This window comes from Lipophrys pholis, assembly GCF_963383615.2.
Source record: "Lipophrys pholis genome assembly, chromosome: 9".
NCBI lineage: Eukaryota > Metazoa > Chordata > Actinopteri > Blenniiformes > Blenniidae > Lipophrys > Lipophrys pholis.
This window is the reverse complement of record NC_137639.1, coordinates 1,606,911-1,625,713: the sequence shown is the minus strand read 5'-3', so window position 1 is coordinate 1,625,713 and position 18,803 is coordinate 1,606,911. Positions and strand designations below refer to the sequence as shown.

Below are 18,803 nucleotides of genomic sequence, written 5' to 3'. Positions count from 1 at the left end.
ACCTCTCTCCACCTCTCTCTACCTCTCTATACCTCTCTATACCTATCTCATCCTCTCTCTACCTCTCTTTCCCTCTCTCTACCTCTCTTCACCTCTCTCTTCCTCTCTATACCTATCTCATCCTCTCTCTACCTCTCTCATCCTCTTTCTACCTCTCTTGACTTCTGTCTACCTCTCTCTCTCACTCTCTCTACCTCTCTTTCCCTCTCTCTACCTCTCTCTCTACTTATCTCATCCTCTCTCTACCTCTCTCTCTACCTCTCTCATCCTCTGTCTACCTCTCTCTCTACCTCTATCTCCACCTCTCGCTACATCTCTCTTCATCTCTGTCTACCTCTCCCTCTTCCTCTCTCTACTTCTCTCTACCTCTCTCCACCTCTCACTCCACCTCTCTCTCCCTCTCTCCACCTCTCTCTCTTCCTCTCTCTACTTCTCCTCACCTCTCACTCCACCTCTCTCTCCCTCTCTCTCTACCTCTCTCTACGTCACTATTTATCTCTCTCTACCTCTCTCTCTAGCTCTGTCTCCACCTTTTTATTCACATCTCTCTCTACCTCTCTCTCTAGCTCTCTCTCCACCTTTTTATTCACATCTCTCTCTACCTCTCTCTCCACTTCTCTTTCTACTTCTCTCTCTACCTCTCTCCACCTCTCTCTCTGACTCTCTCTCCCCTCTCTCTCTGTCTACCTCGCTCTACCTCTCTTGACCTCTCTCCACCTTTTTCTCCACCTCTCTCCCCACCTCTCTCTCTACCTCTCCACTTCTTTATCTACCTCTCTCTCTACCTCTCTCTCCATCTCTCTCTCTATCTCACTCCACTTTTTTCTCCACCTCTCTCTACCTCTCTCCACTTCTTTCTCTACCTCTCTTTCTACCGCTCTCTCCACCTCTCTACTCTCTCTTTACCTCTCTCCACCTCTCTCTCTACCTTTCTCTGCTTTCTTTACCTCTCTCAATGTCTCTCTTTACCTCTCTCTCTCTCTCTCTCTCAATGTCTCTCTTTACCTCTCTCTCTCGCTCTCTCTCTCTCCACCTCTCAACCTGTCTCTCCACCTCTCTCCTCTCTACCTCTCTCTCCCTATCTCTCTACCTCATTCTACCTCTCTTGACCTCTCCCTCTCCTCTCTCTCTACCTCTCTGCTCTCTCCCTACCTCTCTCCTCTGAGACTGATACTACTACTTTATACTTGGCACTGATACTACTACTTTATACTGATACTACTACCTCATACTTGATACTGATACTACTACCTGATACTTGGTACTGATACTACTACTTGATACTGATACGACTACCTGATACCTGGTACTGATACAACTGCTTGATACTTGGTACTGATACTATTGCCCGATACTTGGGACTGATACTAATGCCTGATACTTGATACTGATACTACCACCTGATGCTTGATACTGATACTACCACATGATGCTTGATACTGATACTACTACCTGATACTTGGTCCTGATACAATCTGACTCCTACACTGCAATATGCAGCAGCTGTTTCTCTATGTTGGATTATATGTTATGGAGGCTGGGATCCAGTACCCAGCATATACTTCCATCCATTTTCCAGATAGATGGATATATGTTATGTGTATATGACTTTTAACTCTATTTAAAATATTTATTATGAGCTCCTGTCTTTTTTTTAATGTGCTGTTATTGTATTATATCTTGTTGGGACCCGGCCCTCAGCCTGCTGGTTCCTCCTGGTCCGTTGATCCTGTACATGGTTTTAAAAAGGGTCTCTGGACAGCAGGATACATTTTATTTATCAAAGAAAGTAAAGAGCCATATGCAATGTGCAGCACTGGACCTGGACGTCTCAGCAGGTGGACCAGCAGAGTGTCCAACTTCCCTGGTTCAACAGTTTTCTTGTGGGCGGAGCAACAATAGGTTGGGGTTCAGCGCCATTGAGCAATTTGGTCATGGCTTCTGTTGCCAACGTCTTTACTCAACGTGTGTCATGGAAGCTGCACGTGTGTGTTGTTCTGTCTGTTCTCGCTCTATTGTTCTACCATCATACGTCAGGCTGAGACACATAAACTGATCATAGTATTGCTCATGTAATATCCTTCAATCAGTATCTGTGTTTTGTAATCTGTACCTCGCTGCTGTGACACTTTAATCCCCCAGGGATCAATAGAGCAAACCCAATCCGATCCATTCCAAATGAAAACACTAAAATCCTTTTCAGTGGAAACATTCCGAACATGAAAATATTTCTTTCAATATCATGGTGTAAAAGCTTCATGTATTAGTGGTACTCAGTGTCCTTTACCTTTAACTGTTGAGTTCTGGATATAAGATGAGCACAAAGAAGAAGAATCAGTATACAGAAATATCTTTAATTCCTAAAAGATTTACAATATTTTACATATGACACATACGGTATTTCAAGGCTGAGTAAAAGATCTTTGGCACCCCGACGTTTTCATACAGACTACATCACACTTCTTTAACCCCCCACCACCCACGGTGCTGTCTTTGGGTCTTTGGAGGACATACACTGGCGTACATTCCTTCACCTCAACCTGAACCTTCACACTGGTGCTTCAGTTTACGTGTCCGTCAGGAAAACCCGTCCCCACAACGCATATGGAGTGTATTCCTTGGGGTTCCTGCCGGCGGGGGCGGAGTCTGCAGCCGCCGGAGTGATCAGGTGACTTTGGCTCAGAGTCAACATGAAGGCACTTCCTCCTGGGAGCATATTAGAAAACACCAAAGCTCTGAAAATCGTAGTATTTTAAGTATAGTAAAGTGCACCTCAAATATCTTTGGTTTGTTTGTTATTGCTCGGTTTACTTTGTATAAAAAAACTGGGCACATGGTTGGAGGTTTCCCGCTCACTTTGGGTTTTCAGCTTCTCAGGGCTGAAAGCTTCTCAGGGTGACGCTGAGGCCACATTTACATGTGAAGCTCAAAACCTTTTCAAATCAAAATGTTTGAAAATGCTCCAGTCCTCAGGTACACAGGAAAAAAACCTAGTTCTCCTGAAATGTGAGTACTGCATGTGCTCCAATCAGCAAATACATTTACCACACTGTCATCTGCATACATGGAGCCACATTACTTACACAGATGAGAGTACAGCGGAGAAACACCCACTAAAGGAGCTTGAATGTTTGCTGTTCTCTGCAAGTACATGTACTTGGTTGTATTACAAAAAGACACACCACCTACTAGACTTTGTACTCTTGCCATGCAGCTTTTTGGAGTTTTCCCGAGCATGGTGGCGATGTCATGTAAACGTATCCTGAGCTGTGGCGTGATGAAGTCAGAAGAGTTGATCTCTGCAGACTCCGATTCCAAACATCGAGACTCAAAGTCCCACAGAGCTCAGCTCCTGAACAGCCTCAGTCTCAGAACGACGCCCCCTGGTGGAGAGCTCTCACTTGTGGTCGCTCACTGAGCAGTCCACGGCGATGATGTTCTGGATCTGGCTGATCTTCACCTCCTCCTCTGGGATCTCCACCACCGCCGGGATCTTCTGCTCCTCTGGGATCTTCTGCTCCTCTGGGATCTTCTCGGCCGAGGAGCTGCGACTGGACAGCTTGTCCAGCTCGTCCTCCAGCTCCAGGAGGCGCTCCGCCACGCAGTGGGCAGTGAGGCGGGCCTCAGGGTCGTGGTCCCAGCACTCCTTGATGGTGGCGCAGATCACTGCCACGCCCTGCAGAGGGAGCACCAGAGCACAGGGCTGACAGCGAACAAGACATTCCTACAACCTTTCAAAGTAAATCATTTCCATTTGATTGATTCGATGAGGAAATTCTGAAGAAACAGCTTTGATTGACGAGTAAGTTGAATCCTGATGAGGACAAAGCAACTCACTCCGTTCACACGACAACGCCTCAAGTGAAAACACATCGCTTTTGTGTTTTCATTTCAGAAAAGGTTTGTGTTTCCATGGCAACGTTTTTAAACACTGAAAACAATGTAGTTTCCATGTTGGTCCACTAGAGGGTGCTGTTGTTAGTCTTAGTATGAAAGACCACCAAGTTGGATTGTTATTACGGTGACTGTCAAAATAAAAGTACCAAGTCCAGGAGAACATGGACTCGGAGTCATGACACCCCAGAGGAAGCGTTGTTCTGATTGGCTCTACTGAGCATGTGCAGAAGAACTAGTTACTAAGGTATGACCAGTAGCAGCCCTTCAGAAAAGTTTAGCTTTCCCTGCTTCCATGACGACAGACTTGCAAAACTTGCGCCGTTACAACCGTTTTTAAAAAGTTGCATTTTCCGTTCCTTACTTTCAGTTAATTACAGTTTTCAAATGTGTGGCGTTAGCAGGGCCGAACAGTGATGGGCAATGTCGGGTCACTGACAGGTTAAGATGTATGTTGTGGTTCTGTGATAAGATCCACACCTGCTCAAGGGAAACATGCAAACTCCAAACAGGAAGCGCCTGACCTGTACTTGAACCCACAACCTTCCTGCTGTGAACAAGCGCCGCCCACTCTTCATTTCAAAAGCACTCATGCCCCCATGTGGCTGTTACTGGTGAGCCTGTCAGGGATGCTGCTGCTTCTGCTGCTCTACTGCTGCTCTGCTACTCTGCTGCTACTCTACTGCTGCTGCTGCTACTTTGCTACTGCTACTTTGCTGCTGTTACTCTACTGCTGCTGCTCTGCTACTCTACTGCTGCTGCTCTGCTACTCAACTGCTGCTCTGCTGCTACTTTGCTGCTGCTACTCTACCGCTGCTCTGCTGCTCTAGGGACTCAACCATCCGTCGCTCTCACCTGGTGCGTCAGCCAGCATTCGGCCATCTCCGGCCGGCCGCGGTCCCTCAGCACGTTGTCCTTCATGCTCTCCACACAGGGGTGCTCTCGTACTTTAGAGCCGTAAGCCGGCTCGTAGTCCTTCACCTCTGAGGAGGAAAAGACAGTCGATGAGAAAACAGCTTCAGTTTCCTAAAGACGGAGGGAAGCAGCATCCTGCCAAGATCTCCTTCAGCCTGAAGCCCTGGTGCTTTCCACTGCTGGGTTGGGCCTTTACGTTCCTCTGCAGGAGGGAAAGTCCCACCAAGCCAGGACCGTCTCCTCTACTGAGCGTTCAGCTGCTACCAGAGACCCTGAAACAACAGCGCCACAGTCTGGCGGTTCTGATGATCCGGTTGAACGAGGAGCTGAACAGGATCCAGTGCAGACCTCCTGAAACCACGTCAGGACAGCCGCCAGCAGGACCTCCGGCCTCACAGCTGCTGTGAAATAAGAGCCGAGGCCCCGAGGAGCCGCTCTGCTGCCAGAGCAGCTCAGCTGTCACACATTCTTTACTTCTCTGCACCGGGCGGACAGCGCCACCTAGAGCTCCCAGCTGAGTCAGTGACGTTCCTCCACTTTAGTTTGTTGGATGTCTTAATGGTTCACACCTTCCTGTTCCCACGCTGTACTCTGAGTACTCCAGGGTCCTCCCACTGTGTGTGTGTGTGTTGTTGAGAGTGAACTCAGTCCTTCATACAGGTTCAAGTACAAACGACCCCAGAAATCAGGTTCCTATGGTGTCTGGAACTTCAACACCTTCATCTGAACCACTTCCAGGAAAGACGGATCAGAGCTGAAAGCCTGGAATCAGAACTTTTCTCGGTGCAGACCGACGCCTTGCTGACGTTCTCCGTATGTTCCTTCTCTTCAGGACCGTCATCACGCTCTGAAGGGACATGTTTAAATGTTTAAATGTTTAAATGTTTAAATGTTTAAATGTTTAAATGTTTAAATGTTTAAATGTTTAAATGGTTGTGGTGGGAAATCTCTCCAGAACCCACCTGCTCATGTCGAAGCATTTAAATCTGTGTTTTCTTTGAAATGTTTTAATTGGCTTGGTGCTTTGGCTGATTGGAGCTGATTTTAGGGTCTTCTCACTCCTTAAGCTCTCTGAAGCCGGCTCTCAGAAAAAACTGCTTAATAATCTGATTTGCCAAAACAACAGTGAAGCTCAGAGAGTCACAACCTGTCACACGGAGGAACGCAGGAGCCTCCTAATCTGAGCTCAACCTTCTTTAGGGATTATTGCAAACATGCATTTCAGAGTAAATCAGCTCAATACGCCTCATTCCTATCGTATCAATGTCATCTGCAGTACTAGAGGTATCATGGCTGCTACTCTCAGAGCAGCAGTACTAGAGGTATCATGGCTGCTACTCTCAGAGCAGCAGTACTAGAGGTATCATGGCTGCTACTCTCAGAGCAGCAGTACTAGAGGTATCATGGCTGCTACTCTCAGAGCAGCAGTACTAGAGGTATCATGGCTGCTACTCTCTAGGATGATGTTTTCAGAGGCTCCGCCCACCACTGCTGCTGTGGTCCAGGTTTCACTCACAGAAGATGAAAGTATTGAAGGTTTTAAGGTCTTTTATCCAAACATCAAATCCTCTCAGGACTGACGGTGTGACTCGCTCTCCTGGGGACTTTTCAAAACTATGAGAAGAATTCTGTGGTTCTGCGTTTCCCTGGTCTGTTCAGTCCGAGAGGCGGCCGGCCGGCGCTCTTCCACCACTTCCTCTCAGATTATCTGTCTGGAACCTCGGTGAGTCGCTGGGACTGCTCTGTCTGGGAACAGGCCTTCCAGAGAGGTGAGCAGACCCTCCAGAGGGGTGAGCAGACCCTCCAGAGGGGTGAGCAGACCCTCCAGAGGGGTGAGCAGGACTTCCAGAGAGCCAGCTGGAGCCCACAGCGCCCCCTTCCTCCACCACAAGGTAAAGCCTGGCAGCGCTCCACTGCCCCAGGCGGAGCTCCAGGCCGGCTGCGCCCTGCAGCCCAATGCAGGAGACAGAAATACAATCTCAGAGACAGAATGTCCTGCAGGCCAGCGCCTGGACAACAGCAGCGCCGGGTGGAGTGGCGCCCTGATGTTATGGTTGGACCGGAACTCGAGGAAGATCTAGAAACAGAACCAGGACTTTGTGACGGACACACCAAGAGCCAGTCCTGATGGAGGCTGACTGTCTCTCAGTGTCTGGAAGAGACTGACCGCAGACACTGGACAGTCCCGAGACCTTCTGCTGGAGACAACTGCTCTGACTGGGAGTCCTGCATCCAGCACTTTGGTCACATGGTCGCACTCACACCTCCTTCACTTTGATTTACTGTTCACCACAACCTTTCCTGGGTTTCAGAAGGGGTTCACGTTTCCATGACAACAGTGTCCTTTTCCACAGAAACGACTGACAACTATGTAGTTCTCATGTTGGTCCACGAGTTGGCGCTGTTTGTTTTAGTACTGAAAGCACACACACACACACACACACACACACACACACACACACACACACACACACACACACACACACACACACACACACACACACACACACACACACACACCACTGCTCCATGATATCCTGCTCAAAGAAGGTCAAGACTTCAGACTCACACATCAGACATTCCTCAGATTCCTGCAACAGAACAGAGGCCTGAACTACCACCTGGATTAACATACCAGGATATCTGTTACCTGGATTAACATACCAGGATATCTCTCTTACCTAGATTAACATACCAGGATATCTCTTACCTGGATTAACATACCAGGATATCTCTGTTACCTGGATTAACATACCAGGATATCTCTTACCTAGATTAACATACCAGGACATCTCTCTTACCTGGATTAACATACAAGGATATCTCTGTTACCTGGATTAACATACCAGGATATTTCTTACCTAGATTAACATACAAGGATATCTCTGTTTCCTGGATTAACATGGATTAACATACTAGGATATCTCTTACCTGGATTAACGTTCCAGGATATCTCTTACCTAGATTAACATACTAGGATATCTCTTACCTAGATTAATATACAAGGACATCTCTTACCTGGATTAACATACCAGGATATCTCTGTTACCTAGATTAACATACCAGGATATCTCTGTTACCTGGATTAACATGGATTAACATACTAGGATATCTCTTACCTGGATTAACGTACCAGGATATCTCTTACCTGGATTAACATACCAGGATATCTCTGTTACCTGGATTAACATACCAGGATATCTCTTACCTGGATTAACATACCAGGATATCTCTGTTACCTGGATTAACATACCAGGATATCTCTTACCTGGATAAACATACTAGGATATCTCTTACCTGGATTAACATACCAGGATATCTCTTACCTGGATTAACATACAAGGATATCTCTTACCGAGATTAACATACCAGGATATCTCTGTTACCTGGATTAACATGGATTAACATACCAGGATATCTCTTACCGAGATTAACATACCAGGATATCTCTGTTACCTGGATTAACATACCAGGATATCTCTTACCTAGATTAACATACCAGGATATCTCTGTTACCTGGATTAACATACCAAGATATCTGTTACCTGGATCAACATACCAGGATATCTCTTGCCTGGATAAACATACCAGGATATCTCTGTTACCTGGATTAACATACCAGGATATCTCTGTTACCTGGATTAACATGGATTAACATACCAGGATATCTCTGTTACTTGGATTAACATGGATTAACATACCAGGACATCTCTCTTACCTGGATTAACATACAAGGATATCTCTGTTACCTGGATTAACATACCAGGATATTTCTTACCTAGATTAACATACAAGGATATCTCTGTTTCCTGGATTAACATGGATTAACATACTAGGATATCTCTTACCTGGATTAACGTTCCAGGATATCTCTTACCTAGATTAACATACTAGGATATCTCTTACCTGGATTAACATACAAGGATATCTCTTACCTGGATTAACATACCAGGATATCTCTGTTACCTAGATTAACATACCAGGATATCTCTTACCGAGATTAACATACCAGGATATCTCTGTTACCTGGATTAACATGGATTAACATACTAGGATATCTCTTACCTGGATTAACGTACCAGGATATCTCTTACCTGGATTAACATACCAGGATATCTCTGTTACCTGGATTAACATACCAGGATATCTCTTACCTGGATAAACATACAAGGATATCTCTTACCGAGATTAACATACCAGGATATCTCTGTTACCTGGATTAACATGGATTAACATACCAGGATATCTCTTACCGAGATTAACATACCAGGATATCTCTGTTACCTGGATTAACATACCAGGATATCTCTTACCTAGATTAACATACCAGGATATCTCTGTTACCTGGATTAACATACCAAGATATCTGTTACCTGGATCAACATACCAGGATATCTCTTGCCTGGATAAACATACCAGGATATCTCTGTTACCTGGATTAACATACCAGGATATCTCTGTTACCTGGATTAACATGGATTAACATACCAGGATATCTCTGTTACTTGGATTAACATGGATTAACATACCAGGATATCTCTGTTACCTGGATTAACATACAAGGATATCTCTGTTACCTGGATTAACATACCAGGTTATTTCTTACCTAGATTAACATACAAGGATATCTCTGTTTCCTGGATTAACATGGATTAACATACTAGGATATCTCTTACCTGGATTAACGTTCCAGGATATCTCTTACCTAGATTAACATACCAGGATATCTCTGTTACCTGGATTAACATGGATTAACATACCAGGATATCTCTGTTACTTGGATTAACATGGATTAACATACCAGGACATCTCTCTTACCTGGATTAACATACAAGGATATCTCTGTTACCTGGATTAACATACCAGGATATTTCTTACCTAGATTAACATACAAGGATATCTCTGTTTCCTGGATTAACATGGATTAACATACTAGGATATCTCTTACCTGGATTAACGTTCCAGGATATCTCTTACCTAGATTAACATACTAGGATATCTCTTACCTGGATTAACATACAAGGATATCTCTTACCTGGATTAACATACCAGGATATCTCTGTTACCTAGATTAACATACCAGGATATCTCTTACCGAGATTCACATACCAGGATATCTCTGTTACCTGGATTAACATGGATTAACATACTAGGATATCTCTTACCTGGATTAACGTACCAGGATATCTCTTACCTGGATTAACATACCAGGATATCTCTGTTACCTGGATTAACATACCAGGATATCTCTTACCTGGATAAACATACAAGGATATCTCTTACCGAGATTAACATACCAGGATATCTCTGTTACCTGGATTAACATGGATTAACATACCAGGATATCTCTGTTACTTGGATTAACATGGATTAACATACCAGGATATCTCTGTTACCTGGATTAACATACCCATGCTTCACATCAGAGCACATTTTATACAGAGCCATAGGTGTAGAAATCAGGAAGACGTCCCCCCATATTGGAGACTTGCACATTTGTCCCTCCCAATAATCATACCGCGGAGTAGAAAACTATTTGACTTTGAAATTTTTAACTTGCGTTCTTTTATTTTGACGGTGCAGCACAGCGTCCTGTCAGAGCCCCGCCCCCTCCTTCAGCAGCTCTGAGTGTTTCAGGGGGAGACAGCAGCAGTGGACAGTGGAGTTTCTAATCACAGGACTTCTTCTGAACCAGGTTAAACGGTCTGCAGAGAACGCTGCAAAGAATATGGCTCATCTATTATGTCATGTTGTTGGTTTACATTCATATTTAGGAGCAAAATGTGTTGAATGAAGTCTTAATCCTGGGATGGTCATTGGTTATTTATTTAACTAGTAACTTTGTCAGTGTTCCTGAGGATCATCAACACTGGACTAAATAGTTTGTCATCTTATTTCAGCTCAACGTAACAAGAAAAGACTTAAACAACAAGCTGTTGTTGTTTAAGAGTACTGTCAGTGTGAGTAATATTCTACTACACAAGGAGAACAACCTCATCACTCCAACATTTATCAACATGAAGGACTTTATATTAGATATTGTGTGTAAAATGTCTCATCAGGAGAAGGATAGAACTTAGAGCAGTGGAGAGACTGAAGAAGCTCAGTTCAGCTCTTAAATTGATGAGTGAAACGTGAATGAGCTGCTAATACTTTAGAAACAAAGTATTTTATGATGAGATGAACTGTAATCCATCCAGGAAGAGATGGGAGAGGAGGCGGAGCTTCAGGGTGTGAGGTCAAGTTTAAAAACTGTATTATTGATTATAATAGATCCAGGTGAGGACTGATGTCAAGTTGATTTCTATTTAAAGATAAATTTCAATAATTCTTTAATTATTTCAGAGTACTATAAAGGTTTGGGTCAGGTGGTTGATCAGCTGATCAGCTGATCAGCAGCGATACTCCACCAGTGTTCTGAATATTTATGTGGTGAGAAGCTCCATGACCAATAACTGATCTTTTTCAGTTTAGTTTTGAAAAGGTTCACATTTATGCTGCACGTTAGACCTGCATCTCAGAAGACACTCTGTTTGTTCAGTAGCAGGAAGGAGACAAGAGGAGGGGGAGGAGGAGGGGGAGGAGGAGGAGGAGGAGGAGGAGGAGGAGGGGGAGGAGGAGGAGGAGGGGGAGGAGGAGGAGGAGGAGGAGGAGGAGGAGGAGGAGGAGGAGGGGGAGGAGAGGAGGAGGGGGAGGAGGAGGGGGAGGAGGAGGAGAAGGAGGAGGAGGGGAGGAGGAGGTGGAGGAGAAGGAGGAGGAGGGGAGGAGGAGGTGGAGGAGGAGGAGGAGGAGAGGAGGAGTAGGAGGGGGAGGAGGAGGAGGAGGAGGAGGAGGGGGAGGAGAAGGAGGAGGAGAGGAGGAGGAGGAGGAGGAGAGGAGGAGGAGGAGGAGGAGGGGGAGGAGGAGGAGGAGGAGGAGGAGGAGGAGGAGGAGGGGGAGGAGAGGAGGAGGGGGAGGAGGAGGGGGAGGAGGAGGAGAAGGAGGAGGAGGGGAGGAGGAGGTGGAGGAGAAGGAGGAGGAGGGGAGGAGGAGGTGGAGGAGGAGGAGGAGGAGGAGGAGGAGGAGTAGGAGGGGGAGGAGAGGAGGAGGAGGAGAGGGAGGGGGAGGAGAAGGAGGAGGAGGAGGAGGAGGAGGAGGAGAGAGGAGGAGGGGGGGGAGAGGAGGAGAAGGAGGAATAGTAGGTTTATTCTGCTTCTCGAAGGCGTCCTTTCGTCTTCTTCGTGTTGTCTCGCTTGTCTGGTCTGCTTGCTTGCTTCTATCTTTGCTTCTGGATTTGCTCTGGAGGGGAGGTCTTAAAATAAAGTAGGGAAATATTTCACTGTAAAGGTTAAGGTATCTGTACACAGAGTTAACACTGTATGAGCCTATATACTACATGTACATATGAGTTTAATCTCAATGACAAACACCTAAACACAGGTAAGTAAAATGCTGTTACATTGCTTTATGTAATGTTGTCTCATGTAAATACATTAAAGCCATGAAGGGACAAGAAGGACTGGAGACAGTGAATCAAAGTGAGGGAGGGACAGGAGCAGAGCGACAGGTAGGAGAGAGAGAGAGAGAGAGAGAGAGAGAGAGAGAGAGAGAGAGAGAGAGAGAGAGAGAGAGAGAGAGAGAGAGAGAGAGAGTAACATGTAACAGACCAACAGGTAGGAGAGAGAGAGAGAGAGAGAGAGAGAGAGAGAGAGAGAGAGAGAGAGAGAGAGAGAAGAGAGAGAGAGAGAGAGAGAGAGAGAGAGATATAACAGACCAACAGGTGAGAGAGAGAGAGAGAGGAGAGAGAGAGAGAGAGAGGAGAGAGAGAGAGAGTAGAACATATAACAGACCAACAGGTGAGAGTAACAATATAACAGATAATAAAGAAATGTTCACGGGTTACTGTGAAAGATCTGGGTTTAGTCTGGTACTTTACTATGAAAGAACTAGGTTTAGTCTAGTACTTTACCTATGAAAGAACTAGGTTTAGTCTGGTACTTTACTATGAAAGAACTAGGTTTAGTCTAGTACTTTACTATGAAAGAACTAGGTTTAGTCTGGTACTTTACTATGAAAGAACTAGGTTTAGTCTAGTACTTTACTATGAAAGAACTAGGTTTAGTCTGGTACTTTACCTATGAAAGAACTAGGTTTAGTCTAGTACTTTACTATGAAAGAACTAGGTTTAGTCTGGTACTTCTACTATGAAAGAACTAGGTTTAGTCTAGTACTCTTACTGTGAAAGATCTGGGTTTAGTCTGGTACTTTACTGTGAAAGATCTGGGTTTAGTCTGGTACTTTACTATGAAAGAACTAGGTTTAGTCTGGTACTTTACTATGAAATAACTGGGTTCAGTCTAGTACTTTATCGAGTACTTTATCGGTTTATTGAAACGTCCTTGCTGAACAGCACCGTGGTCTCCTGACGAGGTTCAGACGCTCCTCTCAGTAGCAGGAGAGGAGATCCAGCAGCAGATGGACGATGCAGTTCAGGTTGAGTCACAGATAAAGAAGCTTCAGACGGCCGTAGCAGCGACTGCGCTCTTCACCTCACTATTGTTGGGTAATGACCTTACATCCCTGCGTCGTTCACAACCCTGCCTACATTTTACCTGTAGTGGGACCGCGCAACACAGTTGGGTCTGGGTGCACTTTGCCTTACTGTACCTTACTGTAATGTACTGTACCTTACTGCACCTTACCGTACCTTACTGTATCTTATTGTATCTTACTGTACTGTACCTTACCCTTTGTACCTTACTGTAATGTACTGTACCTTACTGTATCTTATTGTATCTTACTGTACTGTACCTTACCCTTTGTACCTTACTGTAATGGACTGTACCTTACCGTACCTTACTGTATCTTATTGTATCTTACTGTACTGAACCTTACCCTTTGTACCTTACTGTAATGTACTGTACCTTACTGCACCTTACCGTACCTTACTGTATCTTATTGTGTCTTACTGTACTGAACCTTACCCTTTGTACCTTACTGTAATGTACTGTACCTTACTGTACTGTACCTTACCCTTTGTACCTTTCTGTAATGTACCTTATCGTACCTTACTGTACCTTACTGTAATGTACCGTACCTTACTGTATCTTACTGTACCTTACTGTACCATACTGTACCGTACCTTACTGTATCTTACTGTACCTTACTGTACCATACTGTACCGTACCTTACTGTATCTTACTGTACCTAACTGTAATGTACCGTACCTTACCATACCTTACTGTACTGTACCATACTGTACTGTACCTTACCATACCTTACTGTATCTTACTGTACCTTACTGTACGGTACCATACTGTACCGTACCGTACTGCTCAGGATGTACTGCAGTGGGACCGAGGCTCCAGGAGCCCAGCAGAGGGACTAAAGAGCTGCATGAGGCTCGGGGGTCGCTGGTCGCTGGTTTCTGACCCCTGATGTAGACAAAGACCAAAGATGCTCCATTGACCTGAGGTTTTCTGTTATTTCCTCGAGTGTCTGATGACAGGGTTTTTGCAGGAAGCCGACTTTTCCACAGTTTCAGTTTTTCCACAGTGTTGAGCTGCTGTGACGAGCTGACCAGGACCCTGCAGCTTCAGGTTGAGGGTGTCCAGCTCCAGGGGGATGTCCACTAAGAATACACAGTCAGGGACATCCACCCCGCCGTCCCCCATGAATCTCTTCACCTCAGATCTTAACTCAGAAAATCTCTTGAGGACATTTCCTCTGCTCAGCCAGCGCACCTCAGTAAAATACAGCACCCCACCCTATACGGATTCATTTTCCTGAAACGGTTGGTGCTGTCAGCTCCTGGACCTGATACCATTTATATATTTCAGGACATCACATGTTGATGTGTGAGGCGTTGGCTGCACAGTGTTTGTTGGTGAATGATGCAGTGCAGAACCACCAGCGCTACCAGTCCGTTTACCGACCCGTCATGGAGGGCGCTCCATCACTGGTAATGGTTAGGCTGAGTGTCCATGGCAACCCGGCGTTCAATGGCGTCACAGAGCTGCTGAGAGGATGTAGCTCTGGCTGTAGAGCGTCGTGCTTTGGAGACACACTCAGCAACTCCTCTGTCACTTCAAACTGTTCATTAGTCCTCTGATGCTATCTGAGCTTTCAGAGTACACAGAGTACACAGAGTACACAGAGAGAACGCTCGCTTCGGGGCGTCACTGCTGGTAAATGTCACTGGACGTCTCGCTAATCCACTCTGTGTTTGCCGACAGAGAAATATTGTGAAGTAAACTTTTCTGGGTACAGGACATGAGCAGCATGCAGTCTTTCAGAAAGTTCCTCTCCTCTCCCTGCTGCTCATGCTGTTCTCCATGTCTCCTCCAGTAGTGGCGCTTCAGATTGTTCTCCATGAGAACAAGGACTTTGTCTTTACGGATCAGGCAGGGAGCATTTCCACCAAACTCCACGAAGGAATACTGTAATATCCATCCTTCTCGAAAATGTCTGTGTGTATCATCCACTTCCCTTTGTGCCTTGGAGCAACAGATTAAATCATCCTGGCTTCTTCAACAACTCCTGCTCAACCTTTGAAATGACCTTTGACCCCACAGAAACACTTTACTTTGTTTAATGATTTCTTTTTCAATAATGTACGAAGAGTGTAATTTAAATGGAAAAACTATCAAAATAATAGGTGAGTGGAAAACTATGAGCAGGGGGGAGGGGCACCGAGGGCCGGCGACGGTGTGTGTGTGTGTGTGTGTGTGTGTGTGTGTGTGTGTGTGTGTGTGTGTGTGTGTGTGTGTGTGTGTGTGAAAACTGACCTCCGATCGCCTCGCACCTGGACGTCATCTCCCACAGCACCAGGGCCATGGAGTAGATGTCGGTTTGCTTGAAGGACTCGATGTTCTCCAGGTTGAGCCGCGCCTCCAGCACCTCCGGGGCCATGTAACGTGCCGTTCCCACCTGCACAGGTAGAGGAAGTCACACACTGAGCGGCGAGTGCTCCATGGCCTCCTCAGCCAACAGCGTTCCCACAGTGTGGCCGTGGCTCTGGGACGGTGAGCAGCCTGACTGCCCTGCTGGCTTCTTCCTCTGGTAGAGCAATGCTGGAGCAGGTCCTGGAAGGACACTAACAACCAGCTGCAGCTTGTCTGGAGGATCTGATGACGTCACCTCATCCTGGAAGGACTCTGAGGACTCATTTATCGATTTGGATTTTTATTTCCGAAAGGTTTGTCATTTACACGGCAACGTTCTGAAAACAATGTAGTGAGCAGAGGAGGAAGACAGAGGAGTGAACACGTTCTCATTCAGCCTGGAGGAGTAATAACAATCCAACTTGGTACTTTAATTTTGACAGTCACCATAATAACAATCCAACTTGGTACTTTAATTTTGACAGTCACCATAATAACAATCTAACTTTGTGGTTTTATTTTGACAGTCACCATAATAACAAAATCCAACTTGGTGGTTTTATTTTGACAGTCACTATAATAACAATCCAGCTTGCTGGTCTGTCCGTGTTCTCCTGTTGTTAATGTTTAGAACTCATCGTTCTCACAAGCTGAATCACAGCCTACGACCACAGCAGTCGATGTGATTGCGTGAGAACAAAACGCCTCGGCATCGTAGTATTTCTGTGTTTGTAGAGGAATCCTAAAAGAAGGACAGGAGGAGAGTATATATGAGGTCGTGCCTCGGAAAGAGCGGCCAACTTGGGATGATAGCATCTACTAGCATTTTCTGTTAGCATTTACTGTTGAAGTCTTTCATTTCCCAACAAGACATGCTGCATGTGAACATCACCACCAGGTGGCAGCGGCGCCACCGTCACCACAAGAAACCACCAATTCAGAGCCAAGACAGAAGAGTTCTCCACGATTGCTCCCGTTCACCTGAGGCCCCGTGTGTAGCGGCCTTAACACATTTGTGTATTTGTAATACTTCAAACAACAATCCCCACCCAGTACTTTAGAAAAGCAGGGAAGTATTTGATGAATTGAAGCAGTTCCAGCTGACCTGTCCACTGTTGGCCAGGTCGTCCACCGACAGGCTGCTGTCCAGACACAGGCCCAGGCCGAAGTCACACACACAGCAGGTCAGGTCGTTCTTCACCAGGATGTTGGAGCTCTTCAGGTCTCGGTGGACGATGGGAACCTTCCAGAAACACAAGAGAAGACATCAGGTCAGATCCTGCTGTTCCTCCTGAACTTTACTTTGATCCAGCGCCACTCAGGATTGGACACGTCTGATCCAGCGCCACTCAGGATTGGACACGTCTGATCCAGCGCCACTCAGGATTGGACACGTCTGATCCAGCGCCACTCAGGATTGGACACGTCTGATCCAGCTCCGGCTGCTTGACATCCGTGATTCTCCATCCTGTTCTTCAGACACTCAAATGGAACTGTTGTTCAAATGAATATCCAGATACAACAACTTAATATTATCGGATATTCGGGTCCAGCTCTCCTCGTTTTGTGACATAAAGGAAATAAATGCTGACTCACTTATTATAAGGAATAGAAAAAAAGTGTTCTACCCCTTAAAACCAAGAGAGCGTCACGACCCCCATGAATCTTTGGCGCCCCCCGATGGGGGGGCAGGCCCTCCTGGTGGGACTCACTGGTTTACATCTTCACGAATTTCTCAAGAAATCTTTAGTTTAATGGGATATCCAGGATGTTTTGGACAATATTTAACTTTTGTCAGCTCCACCACAATCACAACATAAACAACAATGTTCTTGAGGTTGAAGGAACCACACTTTGTATTGATCCTCTGAGTTCAGCTCAAAGAACCTGGGATCAACTTGAAGCTTTTTTTTTGCCTGACAATCAAACCGATAGAAGTATTGGAGATGTATTCACAGCCGATCACCAGATCAGGATGCTTTAGTTTATTGTTCATCCAGTGTTTCTTGAGTTTGGAGGTGAAATTGTATTAATCTATTCCCTTCTAATGGTTTCCAGCTCCACATGAGAAGGAGGGAAAAATCCCAATTTATACTGAAAAGCAGCTGCAGTCATTTTCCTCCAACAATACATTCATCCATTCATGTTCTTGCCACGGTCACACAGTCATGCCAGGATCTTTCTGACCTCTGGGCTCAGCCTGGTGGTCCAGGTCTCACCAAAACTCAACCAACCCTGAATCCTGACAACTGGGAGTGCTGGAGAACAGAGGCTGGTTACCTTGGGTCGACCACAGGGCAGCCGGTCACTGTGGAGGTGGGCCACACCGCGGGCCAGCGAGCTGCTCAGGCCCTGCAGCTCCTCCCAGCTGATCACGTGATGCGTGAGGAACTCCTAGCAGACAGAGGAACCACCAGATTGAAGACGTTGGGGAGGTTCTGCTCACCTGATGCAGCGGGCCACGGTGCCGGTCTCACCTGGAGGGTTCCTCTGGGGTGGAAGGCCGTGATGAGCCAGTACTGCTTCTCCACCTTCCTCTCCTCGGCCGTCAGGAAGTGCAGGACGTTCTCGTGACGGAGGTCAGTGTTGGAGAAGATGTCCTTCTCGTTCTTCCAGGAGGCGTACTCCTCATAGGGGAAGATCTTCACCGCCACAGTCTCGAACTGATCTGAGGTGGTCTGTTTGAGTTTTGCCTTGTACACCTGAGCAAAGCGACCTTTTCCCACCTGACACACAAAAGGTGGAGTTTCAGTCAGAACCACAACACATCTACTGCTACTGACTCTACGTGAAAACACAACTGTTGTTTGATCGTCGGTTTGAAAACGACTCCCAAGGTGGAACGTTTGAAAACCCTCCCGACTCCATGGAAACGGAAGAAAACGCACATTTTTTAAAACAAAGCTACTGCCAACAAGTACCACGGTCATAGTAACTACTTCCTCTGCACGTGCTCAGTAGAGCCAAGTTTCCTCCGTGGTGTCATGACTCCCAGTCCAACCAGGTACTTTTATTTTGACAGTCACCATAATAACAGTCCAACTTGATGGTCTGTCCACTAGAATGTTCTCCCAGTGTTCCTGTTTAGAGCTCATTGTTCTTGTGTGTGTGTGTGTGTGTGTGTGTGTGTGT

The 18,803-nt window shown here is 45.9% G+C and overlaps 1 protein-coding gene across 1 annotated transcript in view; it reads right to left on the bottom strand.

Moving 5' to 3' along the window:
- Positions 1-2,334: 2,334 nt before the first annotated feature.
- The window catches only part of LOC308114623 (TGF-beta receptor type-2-like), a 39,416-nt gene continuing 22,947 nt past the window's right edge, over positions 2,335-18,803 (bottom strand). The window contains exons 5-10 of the mRNA XM_080471662.1: positions 18,149-18,397; positions 17,952-18,065; positions 16,777-16,914; positions 15,576-15,717; positions 4,750-4,877; positions 2,335-3,676 (exon numbers count right to left, since the gene is read on the bottom strand). Coding sequence (XP_080327788.1) covers positions 3,398-3,676; positions 4,750-4,877; positions 15,576-15,717; positions 16,777-16,914; positions 17,952-18,065; positions 18,149-18,397 — 1,050 coding nt within the window. The 3' untranslated portion in view covers positions 2,335-3,397. The remainder of the gene's footprint in view (positions 3,677-4,749; positions 4,878-15,575; positions 15,718-16,776; positions 16,915-17,951; positions 18,066-18,148; positions 18,398-18,803) is intronic.